Genomic DNA, 27,793 nt, shown 5'->3' on the forward strand with positions numbered 1-27,793 from the left:
CAAGGCGTTCTGTTTGGGAGAGTAGGGCTTGATATCATTGGTTCCTTTGATCCCTCGACTACCCCAGGCAGCTAAGGTACACTTGTAGTGGGTGATACCAAGACAGGGGGAGGGGGGTAATATTGGTAGTAGAAAGGAGAGTATTAGGAGGGAGTAGTGTGAGGGGGTAGCCATAGTAGGAGGGGGTAGGAGTAGTGGGAGGGGAGTAGGAGTAATAGTAGGAGAAGGAGGGAAAGTAGGAGTGGTAGAAGAGGAGGAGAAAGTGGTAGTAGCAGGCGGATGGAGGAGTGGTTTGGAGGGAAGAGTGGAAGGAGGAGTAACATCAAAAGGACAGAGGATTGAGGCGAGAGTAAGCCTTTCAGACCGCACCATCCAACAATCCTATTATAAAACTAACACTGGAACTCTACTGAAGACTCTGAAGTCCCCTTTTCACCTACTGCTTTTGCTGGTTATATGTGATTTTTACCGACCCAAATTTCAGAGTGCTACATTTCATCGCAACCATAATACAGAAAAACACAATTTTTCTTTTTTTTTAATTTGTGGGGTCCCCCCAAGCTCACGGTTTTTCTACCCTTATAACGCCACCCCAACCCGATGCCAGACTCATTGTAACCCCTTAGCCCACTACCCCATATATATTTAATGTTTTCAGTGTTTTTCGGTGTTCTGTACTTGGGTGAAATCTACCACTCTGTTTTGTTTTTGGTAACATGACTGGCTACCCTTTTGCTCTGCACTAACTAACTTCAATACTTTACTTGTAATTTTTAATGGGTTATTTATAACGCGCTTAATACCCAGAGGTTTCTAGCGTGGACCTGGGGATCAAACCTGTGTTGCTCCCCGACATCTTGCTTCCAAGACGAGTGCGTTACCCTTGAGCTATCCTCCCGAGACTTGTACTAGTTAGGTGAGCCCATCTGTACTACACCCCTGTCGTATACATAAAAGGCTACCAGATACTTGGTATAGACTATATCTAGTATATGGTGATGGGTATATTTATAATGCAAAGGCATTAATCTAGTAATGTAGTAAATTAATCTTATTTTTATTTTCATAACTTACCTGTCTGAGATGTTCTTATCCAGTCTGTAAAGTGTTAACTGTACTACATAAAGTGCCCACTTTCTTGCTCCTTCGTCAATGCTACTTGAGTGGCTTTGCTCGCCTGGGGTTCTGAATAACCTTGCTAACCTTAGGTTAGCTTTTCTAAGTCCTACCCTGGTAATGACTTAGAAAAACAGAAGGGAGAGTGTGTGTTGCAGGCATTAGGTGAGGAGGTCTAGAGGTAGACCACAAGACCAGGCGGAGTACGGTCAGTGGAGTGTAGTGCTTAAAATTTGATGACAAAGTGAGAACCGAGTACAGTTGCGTGGTACCAGTTGTTTGTAATATGGTTTGAGGAGGGGGGATGCAAAAGGTGAGGATGAGCGAAAGAGGGGGTAATTGGAGTCAGTGGGAGGGATGGAGAGAGTGCGTGGTAGAGAATGCAAGGTGCTAGTGGGAGTAGGGGCTGTAGGTGGATTGAAGTAAAAAGGGGGTAGTTATAAAAGATAGGCTGAGAGATTGTGACAAAATTAGAGCACAGGGGTGTAGGGAGGGAAGGAGGTGAGTGTGGGGGGGGGTAAGGAGCTATTTAGCTTCTGCTTGTAGCCTAGAAGAGCCTAGTTATCTTGGCACCAACAGGTACCGTGAGATACTTTTTGCTCCATAGACCAACTCATGCCAATTTAAACGTGCGTTTGGGACATTAGGACACATCTATATGACATTTAAAGCATAAGGGGTCATAGATATTGGACAAATTGGCATGTTTGCATCTTATGTGGATGCTAGATTTGCAGAAAGCTATGTACTAGCAACTCGTTCCCCGGTGGTAGCTCCTGCTCACTGGTTAATGCAGGATACCCAGGAGCTGCTTTTAGCTTGTGTTATAATTTCGACCCCTGGGGGGAGATTAGAGAGGAGGGTGAGTAGAGAGGAGGGTGAGGAGAGTGGTGGAGGGAGTAACGTGGAAGGAGTGGAGGTGGGAGTAGTGGTCTGAGGGGGTAGAGTGGAGGCTGGAGTAGAGTTGGTAGAGTTAAAATGTAGAGGTGGAGGGCAGAGTAGAGGCGGAGGACTGAAAATGGTAGAGGCGGAGGACGGAGAAGGGCGGGGAAGGGTAGAGGCAGGGAAGGGTAGAGGCGGAGGGCGGAGAAGGGTAGTAGAGGTGGAGGGGCAGTAGTAGAGGTGGAGGGGGGAGTAGAGTAGATGTGGAGGGGGAGTAGATGTGGAGGGGAAGAGTAGAGGGGGAGTAGAGGTGGGGGAGTAGACATAGCAGTGAGGGGGGTGTGGAGGGGGAGTTGTGTAGAGGTGACGGGGGGTCGAGTAAAGGTGGAGGGGGGAGTAGGATAGAGGTGGGGGAGGAGAGGTAGAGTAGAGGTGGGGGAGTAGAGGTAGTTGTGAGGGGGAAGTGGAGGGAGGTGGAGGGGGGAGTAGAGGTAGTTGTGAGGGGGAAGTGGAGGGAGGTGGAGGGGGGAGTAGAGGTGGGGGGAGTAGGATAGAGGTGGAGTAGAGGTGGAAGGGTAGTAGAGTAGGATAGAGGTGGAGGGGGGAGTAGAGTAGAGGTAGGATAGAGGGGGATTGGGACATAGAGTTGGATAGAGGTGGAGGGCCGAGTAGAGGTGGATTGGGGTGTCGAGGTGGAGGGGGTGCAGGCGGGAGTAGGATGGAGGTGGAGGCGGGAGTAGAATGGAGGTAGGAGAGGTGGAGGGGGAGTAGAGGTGGAGGGTTAGTAGAGTAGAGGTGGAGCGAGAGTAGAGATGGAGCGGGGAGGGGGGAGTAGAGTTGGAGTGGGAAGTAGAGTAGAGAAGATGGGGAAGTAGAGTAGAGGTGAAGGGGGTGGTTGTGGAGGGGGGAGTAGAGGGGGAGTCGAGTAGGATGGAGGTGGAGGGGCGTCTAGAGGTGGAGGGGGGAGTAGAGGGGGAGGGAGGAGTAGAGGGGCAGAGGGGGCTGGAGGAGGTGGAGGAGAGAGTAGAGGGGAGGAGAGGCGGAAGGGTAGGAGGGAGTAGAGGTGTAGTGGGGAGTAGAGGTAGAGGGGGAGGAGAGGTGAGGCAGAGGGGGAAGTAGAGTAGAGGTGGAGGGGGAGTAGAGTAGAGGTGGAGGGGTGGGTAGAGGTGGATGGGGGGGTATTGTGTTAGGGTAGAGGAATGGGGAGAGGAGGAGGTAGGGTAGAGGGAGGGGTGGGACATGGTGGGGGGGAAAGGGCGCAGTTGTAAACATTGCAGGAACAGAGGGAGAGTGGGAAGATGATGGGAGGGAGGGAGTGAGATGTCACTGGTGAGGGAGAGAAGAGACAAAAGGGACTAGTGAAATCCAGGAGCGGAGAGAAGAAGTAGAGCAGTGCATTTTATGGTTTACATTTTGCATTATACCTTCGCCGTCCTCACCAGGAACATTATAATTCACTAATATAGGCAGAGTAGCCTGTGTCTTAGCACTAAACATTCCTAGATGTGCTCAGTAGTTTACAAGTAATGGAAGTGATCTTGTTGAGCACCGTTCTGCAACTATGTGGCCCTGCAGCGCTTAACAGTGGTAGCAACACGTGCACTAATCATTCTCTTATGGTGTTTGCTTGGCATTATTTCCCAAACATATCCTCCAATGTCATCTGTCGATGGCCAATTAAACACTTCCTAATGATCCTAAAGCCTGACTGAGGGGGTGCGGAAACACTATGCATTAGAGCTGCCCCCACTTAAATAGGCACCAGACACTGCTAAGGAAAGACCTTTGCACTAGAGCCTGCTAGATAATCTCTCAGGGCTGAATACATGCGAACGGATTCCTGTACCTGTTGCAATTCCGCACCCTTGACTGCATTCCATGGGTGGATTATATCATACTGAGCTGACCAGCTCCTTGTGCTCACATACAGGTAGTCCTTGTTGTAATACGTCAGTATCCGCGTCTTGGTTATTTGTCATTCTGTGCGTGGATTGCAACACACTGACTTCTTTGTTGGTGCCGCCACATAGGTTGTAATATACAGCATGTGTCCCCTTTTTCTGTTAATGGAGGATACTGGCTCTTTTCTATGGGAATTGTTGGATAAAAACATTAAGGCCCCAGCTGGGCCTCCCTGTGCTCTGCACATCTCTAACCACTTTCTTGCTTCACTCACATCTTCCACTGGCGCAATCTTAACTGCAGTCTTCATTTTCTGGCTGTCAATTGTACTTGGCAGCTTTAAGAATCGAGAAATTCCCTAACGAGGCTTCCCTGCTGGGGCACTCTCCTTATCTAGCACCACATTAGCAGATCAACTGACCCTGGGATGTTGGTACCTGTTTACAGACTCCTGCACTACCACACTGTCCCTCGTAGACAGGCACACTGCGCAGATCATTTCCTCCGAGCAGAAACTAGTACCTGTACACCTCAGCAACACTAGATACCTTTTCAGCCAGGTATCCAACGCAATCCTGCTGCTTTCTTATTGTGGTGCCTTGCAACAGAAGCTGGTAAGTCAGCCTTTTGAATGGATTTCTTTTCTCCCGCGGATTCCTCATCTGATAGATATTCCCTCCAGCTTCGATGCTTCAGAAAATTTTCAACATGGGGGCGTAGTGAACCTTGACATGGTCGTCGACCATCGATCTGTCTTGCTCCACATCTGGTCTTTGGCTCCATACGTGACGTCAGGCGTTGTCTAAAATACCATGTCACTACGCCCCAACCTGAGTTCCTTTTTTTCTGCGTGCTAACACGCTGCTTGAGAACACAGAGCTTCGACTTTCTCTACTTTTTCATTAGAAAACTGTCTTTTTTGAAATCCTCAACGCGAGATGTCAGTTGCTCGGGTGTCCGGTTTCAAACGGTGTTCCGATTGTGGCACCAAGATGTCCATCACTGACCCACATGGGTTGTATCTCTGGTGCCTCAGCACGGGTCACCTGACTGACAGGAGACTCTGGGGTACCCCAGCAGTGGATCTGTTAGCACGGAGTCCAACAGGAAATGCGAACAGTTCTGCTCGAGGGAATTCCCAGCGAACGGTGCACTGGGGTACACGTTCGATTGGACCTTCCCTCTCCTCTACGTGTTCCCTCAGATGCCAGTAATTCCATGGGTTCTCCGGAGGTTGAAGAGGTTTTGAGCGACCATGATCTTGATCGCCCCAGACTGGGTGAGGAGAACGTGGTACTCCGACCTCCTGGGTCTGTCCATCTGTCCAACTCACTGGCTGCCTCAACCCCACACATGCATTTAGGAACCCTACGCTGCAAATGGAGTTTGTCTTTGCAGAATTGTAAACCTGTTCCCAACACTTTATCCTGAGCTATTTTCCGTGTCATTGTTAAGGTCTACTCCACTTTCTCCAGGGTATAAATGGTGTTTATATTTTTAGTTCAAGATAAATGTACAAGTTCAACCACGTATCTGAATTCCAAGATCTTAATTCCTGGCAGTGGGGTCACGAAAAGCAGTCTGGAGTTAAAACATGCGTTTTCCCTTGCATTTGCAGTGGTAGTTTGCTATTCTTTCTAAGCCCCCTTCAGTCGCAGCCACCTTTGGTCTATCTAAGCTTGTGCCGCCAGCTCTGAGAATGATGTGGTTTAGTCAGTGATTCTGCATCCACAGCTCACATTTGTATTGTTCTGCATACAAGTGCCTGATGGATGAGCTGGTGAGTAGTGTGGGATATCCGCATGCAAGTGCCTGATGGATGAGCTGGTGAGTAGTGTGGGATATCCGCATGCAAGTGCCTGATGGATGTGCTGGTGAGTAGTGTGGGCTATCCGCATGCAAGTGCCTGATGGATGAGCTGGTGAGTAGTGTGGGATATCCGCATGCAAGTGCCTGATGGATGAGCTGGTGAGTAGTGTGGGCTATCCGCATGCAAGTGCCTGATGGATGAGCTGGTGAGTAGTGTGGGATATCCGCATGCAAGTGCCTGATGGATGAGCTGGTGATTAGTGTGGGCTATCCGCATGCAAGTGCCTGATGGATGAGCTGGTGAGTAGTGTGGGCTATCCGCATGCAAGTGCCTGATGGATGAGCTGGTGAGTAGTGTGGGATATCCGCATGCAAGTGCCTGATGGATGAGCTGGTGAGTAGTGTGGGATATCCGCATGCAAGTGCCTGATGGATGAGCTGGTGAGTAGTGTGGGATATCCGCATGCAAGTGCCTGATGGATGAGCTGGTGAGTAGTGTGGGCTATCCGGATGCAAGTGCCTGATGGATGAGCTGGTGAGTAGTGTGGGATATCCGCATGCAAGTGCCTGATGGATGAGCTGGTGAGTAGTGTGGGCTATCCACATGCAAGTGCCTGATGGATGAGCTGGTGAGTAGTGTGGGATATCCGCATGCAAGTGCCTGATGGATGAGCTGGTGATTAGTGTGGGCTATCCGCATGCAAGTGCCTGATGGATGAGCTGGTGAGTAGTGTGGGCTATCCGCATGCAAGTGCCTGATGGATGAGCTGGTGAGTAGTGTGGGATATCCGCATGCAAGTGCCTGATGGATGAGCTGGTGAGTAGTGTGGGATATCCGCATGCAAGTGCCTGATGGATGAGCTGGTGAGTAGTGTGGGATATCCGCATGCAAGTGCCTGATGGATGAGCTGGTGAGTAGTGTGGGCTATCCGGATGCAAGTGCCTGATGGATGAGCTGGTGAGTAGTGTGGGATATCCGCATGCAAGTGCCTGATGGATGAGCTGGTGAGTAGTGTGGGCTATCCACATGCAAGTGCCTGATGGATGAGCTGGTGAGTAGTGTGGGCTATCTTCCAGAGCACCAGAGGCCTGCGCAATCAGGTGAGCAGAAACAAGATCACCATCGTCAGTTACTGTCTTGCCCGCTCTGCCATTGGCAATGTGGTTATTAACTGCACCAGCTTTACTGTGTAGATCTTTACTGTACTGCTAATGGTGGTCTGGGCACACAGGGAAGTCTGCTAGATGGGGCGGGTGTTGGACATTGGAAAGGAAGACACAGGGGCAGTGCAACTCTGGCATGTGAATAAGGGTGTTGGGAGGAGATGCACAGGGTTGAAAAGGAGACCCTCCTTCCTACAATGGTGCAGCAAGAACAAAGAGCCTGGGGTGAAGTCTGGCAAAGAACCCATTTCAATATACGGTATTGGTGTGGGGCAAGAGCCGCCTCAATAGAGGACACAGATCGCGGCCAAGCAGAGAAGGCATGAGATAGACGTAGAACACACCATGGTGTATATCCTTTCTAGAACATTGTAAAGTCTTCTTGTGCTATTTACAGAAAGGGTACTGATGAAGTGGAGACTTATCAGTATGACTCCATTTACTTTGTTACTAATCTCCTTTTTTCTGCGGTTTTCAGGTAACGCCATGGGCTATGTGCGCATGATCCGGTCCGGTGGTCTCCACTGCTGCAGCAATGCTATAAGGTCAGTGTGTATATATACTTTCAGGGGTGCATACCACAGAACACACAACACATGGGGGGTGGTTCAACACTGTTACTTTAACTTTGGGCAGGAAGGGTTTTGAGGAATGCCTTGAAGATGAGGATCAACCCACAAAGGCTGATTCTTGGAGAACAGTGGGACAAGGAGAGATGAAGGATGAGTCTGGTATCCAGTGTCCAATCCCCAAACTAAACACAAGCTTTTGGGGCATCTATGCCCAGCAAAAGTGTCCTTCAAATCCCTCAGACTTAGGGTTGCTTTGAGTGCCCAGTGCAGCTCTTGACTTTGGCATCCCATCCTTTGGGATGCTATAGTCATGCGTGCTATTGAACAATCCCTTTATTCATGTCCCTTATGACCCAGGATCCTTTGCAGAGCCACGACCTGCATCCCCCTTCTGTGGTAGGGGTGCCTCTGGGTAGCAGTTCTCCCCCTACCTAGGTATTTGAAAGGCTGCTGTAATTGCATCTGAGCCAAGGATGTCCTCAGTTGGTAAACTTCTTTAGTATGTGCTTAGGGCTTAGCTGCTACCAACAGTGTACAGGTGAGAGCCCAGCAGGCTACGCTTCAGCATCCCTCTGAAGGCGTGGCTCCTACATCATTTGGAGCTGCGCCCCTAGCAGGCTCTCTCCCCTAGCCTCCCTCTTAAGCCTGGCCTGTTCAGCGTTCTGGCTCACTTGGCTTGTCCACCTCCAGGTCCTGTACCTTCCTTAAAGATGTCCTAGTTGGCTTGGCCAATGCTGGTTCTGCCTCTCTAGCTCATCTCCCCTTGCTCACACTGCTATTCAACTCTCAAACTGCAACGCCTTTGTAACCCCCTCATCAACGTCGGGAGGTTTATGCCTCTTTTAAAGCGAGGTCCTGGCAGTAATTGTCCCAATGAGTGCTCTTGTTGATTAGCCTCTTGCCCTATTAGTAGGTTTGCTATAAAGGTTCATCCCTGATGGTTCCTTTTCTCCCCATGTTTCTGACCTTTATGTTCACTTTATCAAATATGTAGTGAGTGATTAAAAAATGAAAAACTGCCCTTGCGTTCCTAGAATACGAAAGGCCTGTCCTCCATGTTGGGATCAGACAGCACCATCATGACGGTCCAATGAAATCCGCATTCCAGCTTCCTCGTTCGCAAGTAACAATTTCCCTCATGTTAACATCACTATGTTGAGCTTGGATGCTCATTCTTTGCTGGAGGATTTCCGTTCAGCTCTGGTTTGCATTTGGTGCCTTCAATAGGGCCTGGAAGGGGCATCAGATCACCTGCTTAAATTGCACGCATTTGAAACATTTCCATGGGCTTAATTTCCCATATTTTCTTGCCCTGGAAGCAGTAAACACAGGGCTTGACCCCTTTTATTTCTCCCATTCACTGATCTGTCACTTCTCTGACCTAGGCAAATGCTACATCCTTGAGGCAGCTGAGGCAGGCTTGGGGGTTCCGGGAGATCCTCTAGGTGATCACATCTGTTAGCTGCTGGCTTTCCTTTGCCCCTAGATTTCCCTAGATCTCCTCCAAGGATTAATGTGCAGGTGACTGTCACAGCATGTAACAATGGGTCCACTTCTGAGGTCGAGGCTGCCTTCTGCTGTCACTATTAGGACAGATTGTCCATTGGATTGCGTTCTCCCGCAGATTCCTCCTCTTGATATATCATCCTCTTAGTGCCAGTTGCTTGAAAAGTTACGACAGGGAGTAGTGCGGCCCCATGTCCTGTCTCAACCTCTGCATTCCTCGACTGCGCCACTCCTCCAATCGGGACAGGATGTCTGTAGTACATATACATCGTCATTACGGCCTACATATCCGTTTTATTATTATTATTTTTTTTTTCTGTGTGCTTGTGCTTGTGCTCTAGCACTTTGAAGCGCTGTTGATTGATGAAGACTTCTGGAAATGAGACCCAGACAAACCTCGATTCTCCTTCACCAAGTCTCCGACTCTAATCATGCATGGCGCCGTTGAAACCAATGTGCCATAATTGGCCCACTGCCTCACAAGCGTCTGGCTTTTACAAATGCAGCACGTGCTCCATGTGCCGACACACACATGCGAAATCCGTCCCTTTCAATGACAGCCATTGCCATCGAATTGAACAATTAATCAACTGCAAAACAATATATATTATCTATGTAATCATATGTGTATGTACATTGGGAGCACCATTAGGGAACTTAGAACCAGAATTTGTCAAGATCTAAGCCTTCTAAGATCCCAGGATGCAACATATCCACGGTCCACCCACCGGCAAGAGAGGCACCAGCTAGACAACCAAAGCGACATACAATTAATCGGGATTAAATCGGTTAAAAGTGACCTGAGAGGTGGTGACCGCGAGTTAAGACTGCGACAACGGGAATCAAGACTAATATGCAAACATAGATGGGTCAGCAAGGGTCTCAATACTGACAATGAATTGAATGTTTGTCTGTGAACTGTCTATCCTTCCATTGCATCCTTCCTCCCGTTGTAGGGAAGGCATGGTATGACAAGTATGACACTGAAACAACGGATACTATTTGTGAAAACTTTTGGGATTGGAGAAACTCCTATTTTGCCCCATAACTAAGATGGGAGTAGTCTCGACCATCAAACGATAAACAAAACAGTCCTAGTGGAGTCTTCAAATCGAAATGGCCTATCTCTTGTACAAAAAAGTGTAGAAAATAAGGAATGGACGCAAAAGAAAAATCACTGTTGAAAAGATTAAAGATAGTTGAACCAGCTCTCCTCCTCACGTTAAATCTGACTGAGTATGGCTGTCCTTGTAGGCAGGATGGCACACTCTGGCTTGGTTTCTAACACTCTAAGCAGTTCAAAACCGTGGATTGAGCCCTGCCTGGCCTTCCACGTAAAAGTCTCTTTCAATGGATTGCTTTTCTCCCGCAGATTCCTCATCTTGATATCCTTCTGCAGCTCTACTGCTCGGAAACTTTTCTACAGGGGTCGCAGTGGACATCGACTCGGCTGTCCATCATCGATCTGTCTTGCGCAGTGGTTGAACGTCAGCTCCAGAACTGACGTCAGGAGACATACGTATACCACGTCACTACGCCCCATGCCTCAGTTCCTTTTTTTCTCGCGCTCACACACTGCATCAGGAACTTTCTTGAGTTTCACTCAACGTTTTTCAGTAAAAAAATATTCGATTTACCTCAATGTTTTCGCACCGGATCTTGGGTTTCAGGCGGTGCCCGGATTGCAAGGCCAAAATGTCGGTGACGGACCCACATGACAGTCTGTGGTGTTTGGGTTCCACTCACGACACACAGGCCTGCGCGTCGTGCGCCAAGATGCAAGCCAAGTCTCTGCAAGACACAGTCGATAAGCTGGCCCTGGGCTCTGGTCGGCAACGGCGGTCCTCGACGATGATGGACTTCAATGTCTGGGCGCTTCACTTCGTGATACCGCGGTGTTCCCCGTCTCCGGTCGGCAGCCTTTCAAGGGTCTGACATCCAGGGAGCTTTGGCAAAGATCAGCTGGTGCACGGTGGTCCCTCGTAGCTCAGGAAGAGGTCTCCTAGCCAGGTCCTCTCTTGGATCAGTTCCTTGAAGGCACAGCCTCCTTCATATCAGCGAAGAACACCAGCATCAGTTCTTCCAGTCGGCTTCAAAGTTAAGCATCAGTTTCAACTTCAGCTTCTGAACGATGTCTAGCAGTAAGAGGCCCAAAGTATACTTTTGATCTCCCAATCACTCTGCTGGGTCACGCTCAGGCAACCAATCACTCAGAAGGGCATTCAGCAGTCAGGCAGCTAATCGGGCTCACATTGCATCTAGGCCTTTCTTCTCCCTCTCACACTCTCATTAAGGAATGTGTATTGGGACAAGCTCCCAGCCATTCAGCACGCCACACTGCATTCGTACCGGTTTCGGGCAGGGCTGTCTCAGTCATTGTGTGAACCATCAGATACTAGACCTCCACAACACGGAATGCGTATTTGTCACACACTCCATTCACCCAGGTCCCACCCCACAGGCGTACCCACAACATACAGTCATTAGGAAGGCTTCAGCCAGTGTGGCCTGGACTTCCCCACAACACCATATATGGAACTTCCACCCAACAGCCAGGCAAGGTGAAGGGACAGAGTCACAGCTTCCTGGGACTTTGGGAAAAGGAAGGTAACGGGCGATAGAAAGCAAGAGGCCACAGGGGCCATCTTGTTTCCTATCAGGAATCAATCGATTCCAATGGCAGGGCCTGGATATCTCAAAATGGAGGACACTCTGAGCACCTGTCAACTTCAGAATGGAGCTGCCACCAGCCCATACCCTGCTCTGTTGGCCACACACAGGTGCCCAAAAACATACACTAGGAGTACATGGTTGTACCCCCACCCATGGGTGCCATATGGGTATCCCAAGGGTCTGTTTGCCAAATGAAAAAGAGGAAGAGCCGCACTGCCAGGAGTCCCACATGAACTCCTGCGTGGAAAACAAGTCAGAACATACATGATGAAGCAAATAAAAGAACAAGGATATGGAGGCCCTGTCCCTCCAATGCATTTCCAGCATCACACTTGATGACCCCTGATTGGGCGAGGAGGACGTGGTACTCCGACCTCTTGGATCTATCCATCTGTCCACCTCACTGGTTGTCTCGGCTGCCGGATCTCCTCACCCAGTCACAGGGTCGGATACTACACCCGACCCCGGATTCCTTCAACCTACATGTGTGGCTCTTGAGCGGATGAGGTATGATGACTGGGACCTCTCGGAGGAAGTTCTTGAGGTGTTACTGGCTGCATGCAGACAGTCTACAAGATCTTTGTATGCGTGCAGTAGAGATGATGTGAGGCATGGTGCAGGGAGCGCGTGGTTGACCCCATCTCTTGCTCTACCACAACGATGATGGCATTCCTTCTGTCACTAGCCTCTTTGGACCTTCAGGTTGCAACAGTCAAGGGGTATTTGGCGGCTCTTTCTGTTTTTAAACGGTCCCTGGATCAAGGTACCTTTTTTACCATACCGGTCATGGTCCAATTCCTGAAAGGCCTTCTCAACAAATTCCCACCAACTCCCTTTGTTCCGGATTGAGACTTTAACCTGGTTCTCAACCAGGTTAAGGTCTGGTTGAGAACCAGGTTAAGGTCTCAATCAGTTGGTCCGACCAGGGTTCTCCGCTTTTATGTTGCCTGCACAGCGGAGTTCAGGAAAGCAGACTAGTTATTCGTCGCCCATTCTCTTTCACGCAAAGGTCTTGCGATTACCAAACCGACAATCTCACGCTGGATAATTCTGTGTGTCTCTGAGTGCTGTCAGTCGGCGGGAAAAGCAGTCCCACTGGGTATCGGGGGCCCATTCCACCAGGGGAGTCACTGCTTCCACGGCCCTTCAGAGGGGGTCCCAGTTGGGACATTTGCCGTGCTGCCACGTGATCCTCTTTACATACTTTCACGAAGCATTATGCGCTGGACGTTGCACGCGGGGCTGGTATCGAAGAAGTCGGGAGGGTGATGGCCAATCCTAAACTTAAGCCTCGTCAACAAGTATTTCAAATCCCAGAAGTTCAGGATGGTCACGCTGCAGCACGTGCTTGACCAGCTGGAGGAAGGGGATATCCTGGCGACCTTGGACCTGGAGGGTGCTACTTTCACATCCCTGTTAGGCAGAAACCTGTGCAGTTCCCTCTGGGACCACTGCAAAAGATTTAAGACTACAGGTGTTTGGCAGCAAACCCACTTGGTAGCAGTCTGTACCACACAGATTCACTTGGTAGCTGTGGCTGAGCAGTCAGACTTCCCTCAAGAAGAGTTAGGCAGTATACAGAGTATTCACAATAGGTCAAGAGCACACAATAGAACAAGTAAACACTGACCAGAGCTTGGTGTAAAAGAGATATAATTATTTATTTAAAACCACATCTAATAAAACACACAGGCACTAATATTAAGCAGTTCAAAAACACGGTCACTAAAAGATATACACTCCCTTAAAAGAATATTAGACAAGTCTTAAGTAAAGCTCCACTTATTTTCCAGACAGCGGTGAGCGCTTAACGCAGATGGCACTCTAATAATTTGTTTTACAAGGGAGAGAAAAGCAGGATGTAAATTGAAACAGATCCCAACACTTTCACAAGAACACAGCAAGAGAGGAAGGCAGAGTCAAACCGTGAAGTTAGAGTTCAGAAAGCCGGATCCACTTTAAGGGGATCAGAACGAAATGTGTCCAAGGTCACACGGTTAAAAAGTGCACAAAAGTCTCAAAGGTTCAGAAAGAGTTGGACCAAAAGAAAGGGGACAAGTTAGATGGTCAAGGGGCCAGCCCAGTCCAGAAGGTTAAGGGATTATTACCTTGTAGCAATCTTTAGAAAGGGAGGCCTGGCGGACACGGTACCTTAAAGTGGTGAGAATACTCCAGCGTGGGCAGTTGTTCCTGGCAGCGGATGCAAGTCGGTGCTTCGTCCGGGGGAAGAGAGGATCTCGTCGGGGAGGAAGACGGGAGTCAGTTGCACTGCCAGGGAAGAGACCAGCCGCGTAGTTCTCAGTTAAAAGGAGCGGTCCTTTGGTTTGCGGTCCAGTGGTAAGTGGCTATCCGGTTGCCGGGGTGCTTGGCACGGGCAATTCGACCACAAGACGTCCTGGGATGCGAGGAAAAGAAGGTAAACTGGTTGTGCCCATCAGTCAGGGGAAGAAGACTCTCCTGCAGGGAGATCTTCTCTGTTATCGGGAAGTGGTGAGTCGGTTCCGCAGGGCTCCACCGGTGGTGTCGTCGTAGCAGGTTGGCTCAGCTTCTCCCTCGTCGGATTCTCAGGTCCTGTGGCGACTTCTGAAGTTCCAGTCCCCAAAGCCCTGCTTTTATGCAGCACACCCCCATTAACTCAGCCTAGCTGTCACTCAAGCATGCTAAGTGGTGAGCCGGCCGGCTCACCACTTGGGCCAATCACACAAGAGTGCGACTTGAGTTACCAAGGTAACTCAGTCCAGGGTGCCTAAACCCCCTCCTACACCCCCTGTGGTACCCAGACAGAGTGGCACCACTTTTGGAGGATTCTGTGGAGAAGCCCGCCAAAAGTGGAACAAAGGGCTAGACTTGGATTGGAGTCACAGAAGAGAACCCAAACGCCATTTTAGAATCAAGTCCTGGCAAAAAATACCAACCGGCGAGTTAATATTAAATAAATAAACCGGCGGTATGTTCGAGGCTATGCGAATTAAATAATTAAAGTTGGTAGCCTCGAACAATGGGAAAATCCCATAGGAATATATTTGCGGTCTAATATAAAAAGTAGTATCCACTGCCACCAGCCAAAACTCGATCAGGGGGGACGGAGACGTGCCCCCTCGACTAACAGACCCCGGGGCAATCAAATTGCCCCGAACAGTACGTCCAAAATATGATGGTTTGTACTGGTTTCTGTTCATAATTTGGGACTAGTAAAGCCAATGGTGACTTTACATGCCCTGGGAGACAGTAGTCAGTCCCAGGGTATGGAGTCTATGTTTGGGGGTCACTATGACACCCCTGTGTTACGGCACGGAGGGTCCTGTGTAACACACATAGTAAAAACACGAGACCCTATGGAGTAAAGGACCCCATAGCCCATAAAACACATTGACAGTCAAAGGAACACCATAAATCATGTCCAAGAGTCGGAGAAAAAGAGTCTCACTCTTGGCAGGAGAAAAAAACAAACTCCAGAAATCCAGCAAAGCTGCTGGGGGACTCACTAGGTTAGGAAATTCAGCCTAAACAGAGAATTCTCCCTAACAATCCCCATTCATCCAAAGCATGAATGTGGTCCAAGGACAGCACTTTCAGTTGAAGGTCCTGCCCTTTGGCCTGAAATCTGCACTGAGAGTGTTCATAAAGTGACTGGCTCCGGTAGCAGCGCATCTTCGACACAAGGGCATCCACGTCTATCCTTATCTAGACGACTGGCTAACCTGCTCCCGCACTCTGTGGAGACCATTCGCCTTCTGACGAAGGTTAGATTCTTCAACTTTCCGAAGTCCTGCATGGAGCCATCACAGAACACTCTTTTCCTGGGCGCCTGTCTCAACATGGTCGCTTGTCTGGCTGCGCCCTTGGAGGAAACGGTAACAGCCATCCTGGGGAAGATGCTGCATCTGTCGTTGGTGCAATCTGCAACAGTTCTGAGCCATCAAGTCACTGTTGGGCATGATGTCCTCCTGCATCCACCCTGTCTTGTTTTGCAGACTTCAGATGAGACCTCTTCAAGAGTTTCTGGATGCTCGGTGGCTGCAGGTCACAGGCTCTTAGGATAAAGATCACCCTCAACAAGGACTTCCGTCAAGCCCTGCGATGGTGTGGAGTGCACGCACATCGGACGCAGGGATCTCCTTTTCAGATCCCATGCCACCAGGCCACGGGCACGACCCTGGAAGGTGGGGGCCCCAGACTGGGCAGTTGCACACCAGGGGCCTCTGGCTCCCGGAGGATAAAGACCTTCACAGTAATGTCCTGGAGCTCCAGGCAGTTTTCTGGGCCCCAAATCTTTCCTGCCTCAACTGCAGGGGAAGGTGGTGAGGATCTTCACAGACAACACCACCACCATGTTCTACATCTAGAAGCAGGGCGGGATGGACAGGCTCCCAGGCGCCCTCCGTGGAAGCACAGTCCCTGTGGCACTACGCCACTCTCCAGGACATGTTCCCCGTACCATTTCGTCATTTTTCATTTTGGGAGTCTTCCTTATAGCTGCGGAACCAGGCTTGGTAATTGTTTTCTGTGTGCAGGCTGTACTCACCCGCCGCAGTCTCTGGTATTTGCTCCTCAGTGGGCTTCACAGTAGTCTTCACATTTGTGGTTACTTCAGGTTCAGTAATTTCTCTCTGTATGATTTCATCCATAGTTTAACGTACCTAAATCCATAAGTGTCCTTGATGCCGCTCAGCTCGCCAGCTGTGCTTTCACTTTTGAGGGTGTTTATCACACAATTAATTGACGGGCACATTTAGAGTTTCTACGTACTTCTTAGTCCTCCTTTTAGCACTCTGCTTCGCTAGTTACCGGAGGGACAGGGGCCCAACTAGTGGGCTACTATGGATCCTAATTTCCACCCCCTCATACCCAGCAAACAGCACTTCCGTGTATGCACACGCGGATGCGCGCAGCACCAGGATTTTGTGTTTGCAGGGGCAGGGGGTCAGGAAATCTACACTAAAAGAGCAGTATTTAGATGGCAATCTATATTCTATGTAACATACTGATCTGCATTACATTATTAAAGTCCAAAAACTATTATGCTGAGGTTAAAAGTTTCAGTGAGGGGCAAATTCACCCTTTTTTTGCAAATGTGTTTCTCAGCATGGGAGTCCTCTCGTGAAAAGTCCTCTTAGCCTATCAGCACTTCCGGTGCACATCCATGTTTGCGTGCCCCATTTCACCTGGCAGGCATCAATACCACCATTGCAGGCTCGCTCAGCAGGGAGCTACGGTCCTGTCACAAGTGGGTGATTCATCAGGATCAAGTAGCCCTTCTCTTCTGCAAGTGGGGTCAACCCCGGGTCAACCTCTTTGTGACGGCAGCCAACTCCAGTGCCAGAGGTTCGTCAGCAGGTTTCCTCAGCCAAGTAGCCGTGGGAGGGGCTCTTCCTATACGCCTTCCCTCCGATCCTGCTCATGCTACATGCGATCAACACACTCAGACAATGTAATTGCAGGATGATGCTCATCGCTCCAGCGTGGCTTCGACGGATCTGGTACCTGGACCTGCTCCGTTTGTCAGTGGCTCTGTCCATCAGGCTGCCTCTGTTAGGCAGAAACCTGTGCAGTTCCCTTAGGGACCACTGCAAAAGATTTAAGACTACAGGTGTTGGCAGTAAACCCACTTGGTAGCAGTCTGTACCACCCAGATTTACCTGGTAGCTGTGGCTGAGCAGTCAGACTTACCTCAAGAAGAGTTAGGCAGTATGCAAAGTATACTCAATAGGCATTCAGATACAATAATACAAGCAAACACTGACCAGAGCTTTGGTATTTATTTATAAACACACAGTGAAACACTCCAGCACTCTTATTGTAAAATATTCTAAACAGTTATTATTATGATATATACACCCCTTTTTCCCTTACTAGAAAATCACAGTAAGACACCACTTATTTTCATACAGAGGTGAGCGCTTAACTAGATTGCACTCTACTAAGGTTGTGAAAAAGGGAGGGAAAAAGACAGAATAAGCAGGATTACACCACTCTACGATTCAGGAACACAGAGAGCAAAAAGCCACTGGTAAGCCAAAGTCCAAAGGCTGGGCCCACTCTTAGAGAGAGCAGAGCACAAATGCGCCCAAGATCACACAGTTACACTAGGCTTAGAAAGTCTTGCAGAGGGTTTCAGAAAAGAGTTTAGAGAGGCTTAGAAAAGTTTAGCCAGGGTGTCCCAAGCTAACCCAGGTTCGAAAGCCGGGGGCTAAATCTACCCCGTACAGTCGGTTGCAAGGGAAGCCAGGCGGGACACGGTACCTTAAGTGGGAAGGATCCTCCAGCGGTGGCAGTTGTTCCTGGTAGTGGTTGCAAGTTGCAGCGTCGTCCAGGGGAAGAGAAGATCTAGACGTGGAGGAAAGATGCAGGTCGTTGCACTACCAGGGCAGAAACCAGCCGCAGAGTTTTCCGGTAAAAGGTGTGGTACCTTTATCTCGCGGTTGTGGTAAAACGTGGTATCCCGGTTGCCGGGGTGCTTAGCACAGGCAAGGCGGCCACGAGATACGTCGGGAAAGCGAAAAGACGGTGAAACTGGTTATCCCCACCAGTCAAAGGAAGAAGACTCTCCGACGGGAGTTCTCCTCTGTCGTTGGGAAAAGTGGTGAGACGGTCCAGCAGGGCTCCACCGGTCGTGGTGTCGTGGCAGGTCGGCTCAGCTTCTCCCTCGTCGGATTCTTAGGTCCTGTGGCGACTTCTGAAGTTCCAGTCCCCAAAGCCCTGCTTTTATGCAGCAAACCCCCATTCACTCAGCCTAGCTGTCACTCAAACATGCTAAGTGGTGAGCCGGCCGGCTCACCACTTGGGCCAATCAGGACGGAGTGCGACTTGAGCTGCCTAGGCAACTCAGTCCAGGGTGCCTAAATTCCCCTCTACCCCTCCTATGTACCCCAGACATAGTGGCACCACTTTGGAGGGCTTCTGTGTAGAAGCCCGCCAAAAAGTGGAACAAAGGGCTCGACTTGGGTTGGAGTCGCAGAAGAGAACACAAACGCCATTTTAGAATCAAGTTTTGGCAAAAAATACCAACCGGAGAATTAATATTAATTAAATAAACCGGCGGTATGTTCGAGGCTACCTTAAATAATTAAATAATGATAGTAGCCTAAAACAATGGGAAATCCCATAGGAAAATATTTGCGGTTGAATATAAAAAGTAGTATCCCCTGCCACCAGCCAAAACTCGATCAGGGGGGACGGAGACGTGCCCTCTCGACTAACAGACCCTGGGGCAATCGAATTGCCCCAGCCAGTACGTCCACAATATGATGGTTTTTACTGGTTCTGTTCAGAATTTAAGACTAGTAAAGTCAATGGTGACTTTACATGCCCTGGGAGACAGTAGTCAGTCCCAGGGTATGGAGTCTATACTGGGGGGTCACTATGACACCCCTGTGTTACTGCGCGAAGGGTGCTGTGTAACACACATCACAAAAACACATGAAACCCTATGGGGTAAAAGACCCCATAGCCCATTAAACACATCTAGATTCAAAGAAACACACTCAAATCATGTCCAAGAGTGAGGGTAAAAGAGTCTCACTCTTGGCAGGAGAAAAAAATAAACCCCAAAAATCCAGCAAAGCTGCTGGGGGACTCACTAGGTTGGGAAATTCAGCCTAAACAGAGAATTCTCCCTAACAGCCTCCACTTCACGATCTTCTCTCCAGAGAAAACGGAACAGTGCTACTCCACGACCCTGCATTGCTGAGCCTCACACCCTGGCTCCTGCAGACCTATAGTTTGGGCATTGTCTGCCGCTGGAATGCAAGGAGATCCTGGCCAAAGCCAAAGTCTCCTCTACATTGTTGTGCTACAGCCACAAGTGGAAACACTTCTCAGGGTGGTGCAGGTCTCAGAAGATTACGCCGCTACGTGTCACAGCTCCTTCCGTACCTACTTTCCATGGCCAGGGCTGGCCTGGCGCACACCTCAATCAAGGTGCATCTGGCTGCCATATCCGGTTACACCAGAGCGCCGGTTAGGCCATCCCTGTGGTCAAACAGACTAGTCAAGGAGTTCCTCAAAGGCCTCTTCAGGAATTTTCCACCAGTGAAGGTTTCTGCTCCAGCTTGGAAACTCATCGTTTTGGCCAAGCTCATGGGGGCTGCTTTTGAACGTTGCATCAAGCCCCTTTGAAGTTTCTCTTGTGGAACACTGCTTTCTTAGTGGCAATCACCACGGCCAGGTGGGTCAGGGAGATCCAGGCCCTCTCTTGTAAGCCACCGTACTTGTCTTTCTCCAGCCTGGGGTCTGGCATGGATTCACATGCTCATGAATATTCCCCGTCGTCAGGCTGGGAATCCTCTGTAAAGAAAAAATCAGTATCAGTTTCGTTTCTGATCTGTCTTTCTTAGTAGTAACCAATCATTGGTCTCTGGGTCTTACTGCCCCCGGCCAATGACTGCCCTCTCCCTAAGCCCCGCCCCTGGCAGCCATCCTCAGATTTTTACTGCACATTCAAGTGTTAGGAGTCCTCATGCTATAGCTCTCGAGCTTTTACTGCGTTTTTCGTTTTTTCAAGAGATTTATCTCATTTTCTTCGGTCAATCGAGCCTCAAGCTCCACCGTTTCTACTTCCGATCAACAGAGACCAATTTCGGAATTTTCTATGCCCCTCAAGGGTGAAGTTTTCATCGAGTTACGCTTCTTGGAGGATTCCAGAAGTTTCTGAGGCCTACCTCGTGGACATGGCCCAGGAGAAGGGAAGCTCGACACCCGGATCCAAGGTGTTTAGGAACTGCCCTGGATGCGGGTTACAGAATGTGTTCAAGGAGGACGAGCATTCGAGATGCCTTTACTGCCTTCACGGAGACAAAACGCACGTGGAGAAGGACTCTGCGTTTTGCATGAACATGACGGATCGGACTATGAGGGATCGTCGGACCCGTCTTGCCAACTGGCTGGAAGGAAAGAGCCCAGCAGGTGAGAAGAAGTCCGAGCAGTCTTCGAAGTCCTCTGAGGGCGCTCTGCCGACGGGGGCCCAACAGCAGGCAAAGCACCGTGAGTCTGCGGGCACTGGGAGCGCTGAACGGTCGGGCTTCTCGGTTGCCAGGCATGGCGCACCTTCATCGGCCCCATCAACCACAAGCTAACGCTCTGGCTCGGGGAAGAGAAAGTCTGAGAACCCGGCTAAGCTTCTGCAGAGGCCCCGGTCGATCTCGAAGGAACCAGCCGAGGGGGAGCGAGGCGGTGACCCTCCACCCAAGGTGAAGGCCTCAAGCACGAAGGAGGTGAAGGCCTTGATTCACCCGGCTAAGGCCTCTGTCGAGGTAGTCACAACGGCCCTGGCGAAGCCTGTGGAGGCGACCTCGGGGCCCAGAGTTTCCCTGCCACCGTGGAGGCAATCCTCGTTTCAGCCCATCAAGAAGACCCCCGTGAAGACCCCGGGGGAAAAAGAGGTGGCGGGGCAGGGGCCGTTACGGACACAGCCTCCGAGGAGGAGCTGTAGAAGTCGTGGAGGGCCCCAACAGGAAGTTTGAGGAGGCCCCGTCCCACGGGAGGAATCCCGACGAGGAGGACGAAGTGACGGTGGAGCCGACAAGGCACCCATGGAGGAGGAGCAACCATCGCGCCCGTCGCAACCCGATCCACAGGACAAATCGGTGGCCATTTTGATGGCAATCCAAACCTTATGCACAGAGATAAGGACGAGATTGCCCCTACCCCCAACGGACGACCCAGCAGAACCGGGCCCGTCAGGAAGCCCTCCAAACAAGAGGAGGAGAGTTCATCCACCCCCGCCTTTCCAGCCCTCACGGCCTTCTCAGCCTTTATCTCCTTCCCCTATCCCTGGGTCTGACACAGGAACAGATACAGCCACGACGGGGACGGATGACGACGGTGGTGACGATGGGACAGACGAAATTTTCCAGCTCTGCCCCGAAGAACAGAAGAAGGAAGGATTCCTCTACCAACGGCGCGAGGCCAAAAGGCGAGGCCAAAAGGAAGACGGTCCTCGTGGTGCCTTTGCTGTATTACATCTGGGACGAGGGACTTGCTCTTCTGAAGAACTCGTCCACGACACCTGCCAAGAGGGACTGGTACGAGAAGACGTACCGGGTCCCGATGCCGCTCCTTTGTGCCTAAGGGCACAACCGACCCCGGATTCGGTCGTCTCGGCGGCAGCCTGTTAGGCAGAATCCTGTGCATTGCTCTTAGGGACCACTACACACAATTAAGACTACAGGTGGAAATACAAATTTTACCTTTGGTACAAGCCCGTACTACTAAGTCAGAGCGGTAGCAGTGGCAGAGCAGCCAGGCTTATCTCAAGAGTATATGAGCAGTAGCAGAGATTACACAGAGGGAGCACAATTACTGTGACTCAAGCAAACACTGACTCAGGGTTTCAGGTAGAAAAATATAAGTACAATTATTTTTAAACCATTCGTTATAAACACAACATTTCTACTAAACTCAAATGAAAACCACACGTTAAATATACTACAACTAACCAATTCACTTTGTACAGTAAGTCTCAAGGTCAGTACCCTGTGTTTGAATGAACTGGTGTTACAAACAAAGCAAGTTACACCGAATACGAATGCGATCACTTTTTGACAGTTCGGTCTACTAAACAAACGTGTATCCGTGACATGAAATGCTAACAGGGAAAAAAAACACTTAGCATTTCAGATAACCAGAGTGAGTTGGAGGCAAAAATCACAGGCAATATTTTGGTTAGGCAGGCAGAATCAAGAAACACTCAGACAGGAGGTCAAAAGTCAAAGGGCCGAATCCAGGGTCGAAAGACACCGGGGCCAGTTGCCGAAGATCACACGGTCAGACAGTTCACGATTCAACGTAGCCAAAAGTACTTCGATATTGTCAATGCTCGGAAGCAAAAGTTATAAGGAGGAGGGAAGACCAGGTCAAGCATTGTAAATGAAGAAAAAGGGATTCACCCAGTTTACTCAACAGAACACAGTACCTTGTTCCAATGGTGCAGCTGGTGCCCTGGCAGTTGTTCCTGTTAGTTTCCTGCAGACCCACGATTCCTGGAGCTTCGTTGTGAAGGAGGACGTCTGAAGCGGGCAGCAGCAACGAGGAATAAAAGGTGCGCTTCTTAAAAACAAGAGAGGCTCTTCTTCAGGTGGCTATCCGGACCACTACAGCAGTGTGCAACGATTTCGACCAAGGAAGAGGATCCTCTGGCTGTAGAAGATGAGCTGGTTATCCCCACCAAGCTCAAAGGAAGAAGACTCCGGACTGGATCTTCTCTGAGTCGTTAAAGGGCAGATAGCTCAGGACTGCAGCAGGGGGTTATAGGTTAAAGGTGTGAATGAAAAGTTTAGAAATACAATAGGTTCGAAACAAAAGGACTGAAAACAAAAGGTTTGAAAAAATGTTTTTTTTTTTTTTTTTTTTTTTTTGGAGGGGCGGGGTTCCCCCAAAGCCCTGTTTTTGTGGTAGAAACCACTTTTTTTACCTATACGAAAACCAAAAAAAAATATAATTAAAAAAAAAAAATCGAACCTTTTGTTTTCGGTCCTATTCACCTGAACCTATTGCATTCAAACCTTTTGTAATCAAACCTTTAACTGGACACCCAGCAGGGCTTCACTGTGACGGGTTAGTTGCAGCAGCCGTCGTTCTCTCCGCTTCTCTTTGGTTCCTTGTAGTTCCAGTGGCGACTCTCTGACTTCTAGCCCAAGAGACCTGCCTTTTATGCGAAAAAAATCCCATTCACACAGCCTGGCTGTCAATCACCCAGCAGGGGGGTTGTCCAGCCTGGACAACTACCCTGGCCAATCATGACAAAGTGTGATTTGGGTTTCCTAGGATTCCCTGTGCAGGGGGGTGACTACACACTCCCTCACATTCAGCCCACCTAGACACCCAGGTGCCTTGAGGAGGGCTTCTGAACAGAAAGCCCGCCAAAAGACGGCGAACAAAGAAGGCGAACCTAGTTTGCTGCGCAAAGTAAAACACAAGAAGGACTTTAACAAAAAGAAATGGCGATTAAACCCAACCGGAGCCAAAAGAAAGAGAAATTGGTCAAGCGGGTTTATGTTCGAGGCTAATATAATAGCCAAGAACAGTACCACGTTTATCTAATATAATCGCGGTAGAAAAGTTAGGGTAGATACCACTGCCACCAGCCAAGTCTAAATGTTAAAAGACCGAAATAATGCTCTAGGAGGTACAGATAAAAAAAGGGATACAAGTTAACCCTCTCCATGAAAGATGGGGTGTACTGGATCTGTGGTAGATTGACTAAGTAAAGTTAATGGTAACTTTACCCTTTTCTGGGGGACCGTAGTCACCTTAGAAATGGAGTCGAGGGAAGTCTCGAAGACAAACCTGTGCCACTGCACTGAAGGTGCTGGTGACACACAGAAAGAAGGGGGCTACTGAAGTGGTGTACTTCAGAGTCCACAATCACAAAAACAGATGGAAACACATAGCAAAACACAGGTAAGAGTGGGGGAAAAGCTCACTCTTACCAAATGGAAAAAAATAAACTCCAGAAGTCCAGCAAAGCTGCTGGGGGACTCACTAGGTAAGGGAATTTAGCCACAAATGAGAATTCTCCCTAACACAGCCAAGAAGAAAGCGGGGGGGGCATCGGCCTCAACTTCGACTTCCCCACTGGACGGCGAGGGAATGAAACTGGACGCCATTGGACGAGTCATCTCGGCGGCGACGACGTTAAGGCGGCCAACGCCTTAGCGATTGTGGCCCGCTACGACAGGGAGTTGTGGTACAAGATCGCCCCCCTGTTGGACTTCCTACCAGACGACAAGAAGGCAGAGGCCCTGGCGATCCTACAGGAAGGTGAGGGGTCGTCGGACCACGCCATAACGGTAGCCACGGACATTGCTCACACCGGTTTCCGCCAGATGGGCAACAGCGTTTGCCTTCGACGGCGGGGGTGGCTCAAGGTGACGGATTTCCGCCATGACGTGCAAGCCAAGGTTTTGGACATGCCCTTTGACGGGAACAATCTGTTTGGGAAGACAGTGGATGTGTCACTGCAGGCCATCAAGACCGACACAGACGGCTCGGGCCTTGGGAGTTCTGCAGCACCAACGGCTGCCCTTTCGGAACTCCGGAGGCAAGCAAGGTGCCTCCAAAAGATTCGGCGACGGCTCCTTGACATACCGTCAGGCAGCCCGCTCCTCGTCGCAAGAAGCCTACAGGGGACGAGGCAAGTCAGGTGGATCTCGCCGTCGTCGCCAGGGAGGCCAAGGCGGCAAGGCACACAAAGGACTTTGCATTCACTGGACGTTGCTTGTGCCTTGAAGTTTTATGTAGCACACACAAAGTACTTTCGGAAGACGTCTCAACTCTGTTAATTTTGGGCCTGTGAATCAGGGGAAGGCTCTGTTTAAGGCTTCCATATCCAGGTGGCTGTCCGGCTGCATCATGCACTGTCATTGTCTGGCTAACAGGCCTCTTCCAGACCTTCCGAGAGCCCATTCCACAAGAGCTATCGGAGCAATTACAGCGTTTCTCTCTGGTGTTCCCCTGCTCGATATCTGCAGGGCTGCTACGTGGAGGTCCACCCACACCTTCACAAGGTTCTACTGCATTCACAGGGATTCTAGGGAGGAGACCCCAGTCGGCTAAGCGGTGCTAGGCAACCTGTTTACTTGAGGGAAATCTGTTCCAGGGGTAAGTTACTGCTTATGTTCAGACTTGCCACCTCCTGTGGTTGTGTATTTGTACTGCTGTGTAATCGTATACATAAACATGTGAATCCATGCCAGACCCCATGCTGGAGAAGGATCAAGTTACTTTCCTGTAACTCCTGTTCTCCAGCATGGGTCTGGTATGGATTCACATGTGAGCCCTCCATCCTTCCCATCTGTGGTTCTTCTTGGTTCATATTGCCTTTTTACATGCTTTACAAAATCTGAAGATGGACACCAGGGGTGGAGTTTAGGGAGTCAACTGTCATTGGATGGGGGCAGTATGATCCAAAGGACAATGATTGGTTATAGAGGATAAATGCAGTTCTCAGTCTAAGCAAAACTGCTTTTCTTTTTTACTGTGGATTCCCAGCCTGCTGGGGAATATTTATGTGAATCCATGCCAGAAGACAGGAGTTACAGGTAACTAACTTATTCCATATATAATATATAGTATTTGTATATGTCTGTCTAAATGTGTTTGAGTGCTCTGTGTGGCTGCCTGTAGCATCACACCACCCCCATTGCTCCCACAGTCTTGCCTTACTGCTCTGCTACACTACCTTGATTGTTTGGCTAGATGGACGTGTCAATTACCCTGTTCACTATCTAGGGCGGCCTATCAAAGGGCTGCTGCTGAAAATCCATCTCAACTGTCTACATTGTAACTCATGTTAGTAACTGTAAGGAAAGATTTCTCTTGTTTTCCCTCCATCGTTTATATGCACCCCAATCTTGTTGCTCTGTTCTGACTTTTTGAAGGGGTGTAAAGCGTACAGCTTCAGTTCCCTTTTGCTCATTTTCACAGGGAAACTTATCAGTCCTTCAGAACATCAGTAGTGGGAAATGTTTCCCTTTTGACCTTTTTGGTAGCTTTTTAACAATGCAAACAGCATCTCGCAATGCAGTGCAGCGGGATTCCATGCGTATCGGCATCTCACAATGCAGTGCAGCGGGATTCCATGCGTATCGGCATCTCACAATGCAGTGCAGCGGGATTCCATGTGTATCAGCATCTCACAATGCAGTGCAGCGGGATTCCACGTGTATCAGCATCTCACAATGCAGTGCAGTGGGATTCCACGTGTATCAGCATCTCACAATGCAGTGCAGCGGGATTCCATGCGTATCAGCATCTCACAATGCAGTGCAGCGGGATTCCATGCGTATCAGCATCTCACAATGCAGTGCAGCGGGATTCCATGCGTATCAGCATCTCACAATGCAGTGCAGCGGGATTCCATGCGTATCAGCATCTCACAATGCAGTGCAGCGGGATTCCATGTGTATCGGCATCTCACAATGCAGTGCAGCGGGATTCCACACATAGCATCTCACAATGCAGTGCAGCGGGATTCCATGTGTATCAGCATCTCACAATGCAGTGCAGCGGGATTCCATGTGTATCAGCATCTCACAATGCAGTGCAGCGGGATTCCATGTGTATCAACATCTCACAATGCAGTGCAGCGGGATTCCATGTGTATCAGCATCTCACAATGCAGTGGGATTCCACACATCAGCATCTCACAATGCAGTGCAGTGGGATTCCATGTGTATCAGCATCTCACAATGCAGTGCAGCGGGATTCCACGTGTATCAGCATCTCACAATGCAGTGCAGCGGGATTCCATGTGTATCAGCATCTCACAATGCAGTGCAGCGGGATTCCATGCGTATCAGCATCTCTCATTGCAGTGCAGCGGGATTCCATGCGTATCAGCATCTCACAATGCAGTGCAGCGGGATTCCATGCGTATCAGCATCTCACAATGCAGTGCAGCGGGATTCCATGCGTATCAGCATCTCACAATGCAGTGCAGCGGGATTCCATGTGTATCGCCCGAGCTGTTTACACTTGTGATTATTGGTCACTTTTATTTGTGCCTGAAGACAAGCTGGTGGCAGTAGTCTCACATTTGCCACGTTTCCTTTATTTTTAGTGGCACATAGTATGGCTACTAAACGTGGCTAGTGGCCTAAAATGGCTGTGCCACAAGTTCTTTGGTTGTTCTTTGGCCTTATTGTAGTTTGTCTGCCTTCCTGACTTGCCAGGTCAGGATATCCTTTGCCCGGGTCATGCACTTGCCCGGGTAAGCTGCTGCTTTTGCGGGCTAGTGCTTGCCTCTGTGTGTAAGTGGCCCAAGAAAGGGGCGGGGTCCCACTGCTGGGGTGTGTGTGTATGGGCTAGTCCTGCTTTTGGCTAGTGGGAGTTTCAGCTCTTAGCTGGCTTTTAGAAAGAAGAGGACCCCTGCACCCATTCTTCAGAGATCCTGGAGAAACCTGAAGGAGCCAAGTATCCTGTCCAGCTGCGAGACCTACAAAGAAACCTGAGACCTGACTGAAGGAGGCCTGGCAATCGACTCCTGCTGCTGTGCTGGAGGAGCCCTGTGTTGCTCTTGATCTTTAGTTTGTTTTCCTGCGAAGGAGTCAGGACTCTTGGATTGAAGGGACCATCCATTCACGACATCTGATCTGTGCCCTGCCAGGGGAAGCCTTTGGAAGTGCCCTCGGACCGTCCTGTGAAAGAACAGCTTTGTTTTTGGGCTACCG

The 27,793-nt window shown here is 49.7% G+C and overlaps 1 protein-coding gene across 4 annotated transcripts in view; it reads left to right on the forward strand.

The window, feature by feature from the left end:
* Positions 1-27,793, forward strand: part of WASHC4 (WASH complex subunit 4) — a 1,230,387-nt gene that overhangs the window by 845,501 nt on the left and 357,093 nt on the right. For all 4 annotated transcript variants that reach the window (XM_069629940.1, XM_069629941.1, XM_069629942.1 and 1 more), the window contains one exon: positions 7,352-7,418. In XM_069629940.1, coding sequence (XP_069486041.1) covers positions 7,352-7,418 — 67 coding nt within the window. The remainder of the gene's footprint in view (positions 1-7,351; positions 7,419-27,793) is intronic.

Source organism: Ambystoma mexicanum, chromosome 12 (genome assembly GCF_040938575.1).
Source record: "Ambystoma mexicanum isolate Mex_15411 chromosome 12, UKY_AmexF1_1, whole genome shotgun sequence".
NCBI classification, from domain to species: Eukaryota; Metazoa; Chordata; class Amphibia; order Caudata; family Ambystomatidae; genus Ambystoma; species Ambystoma mexicanum.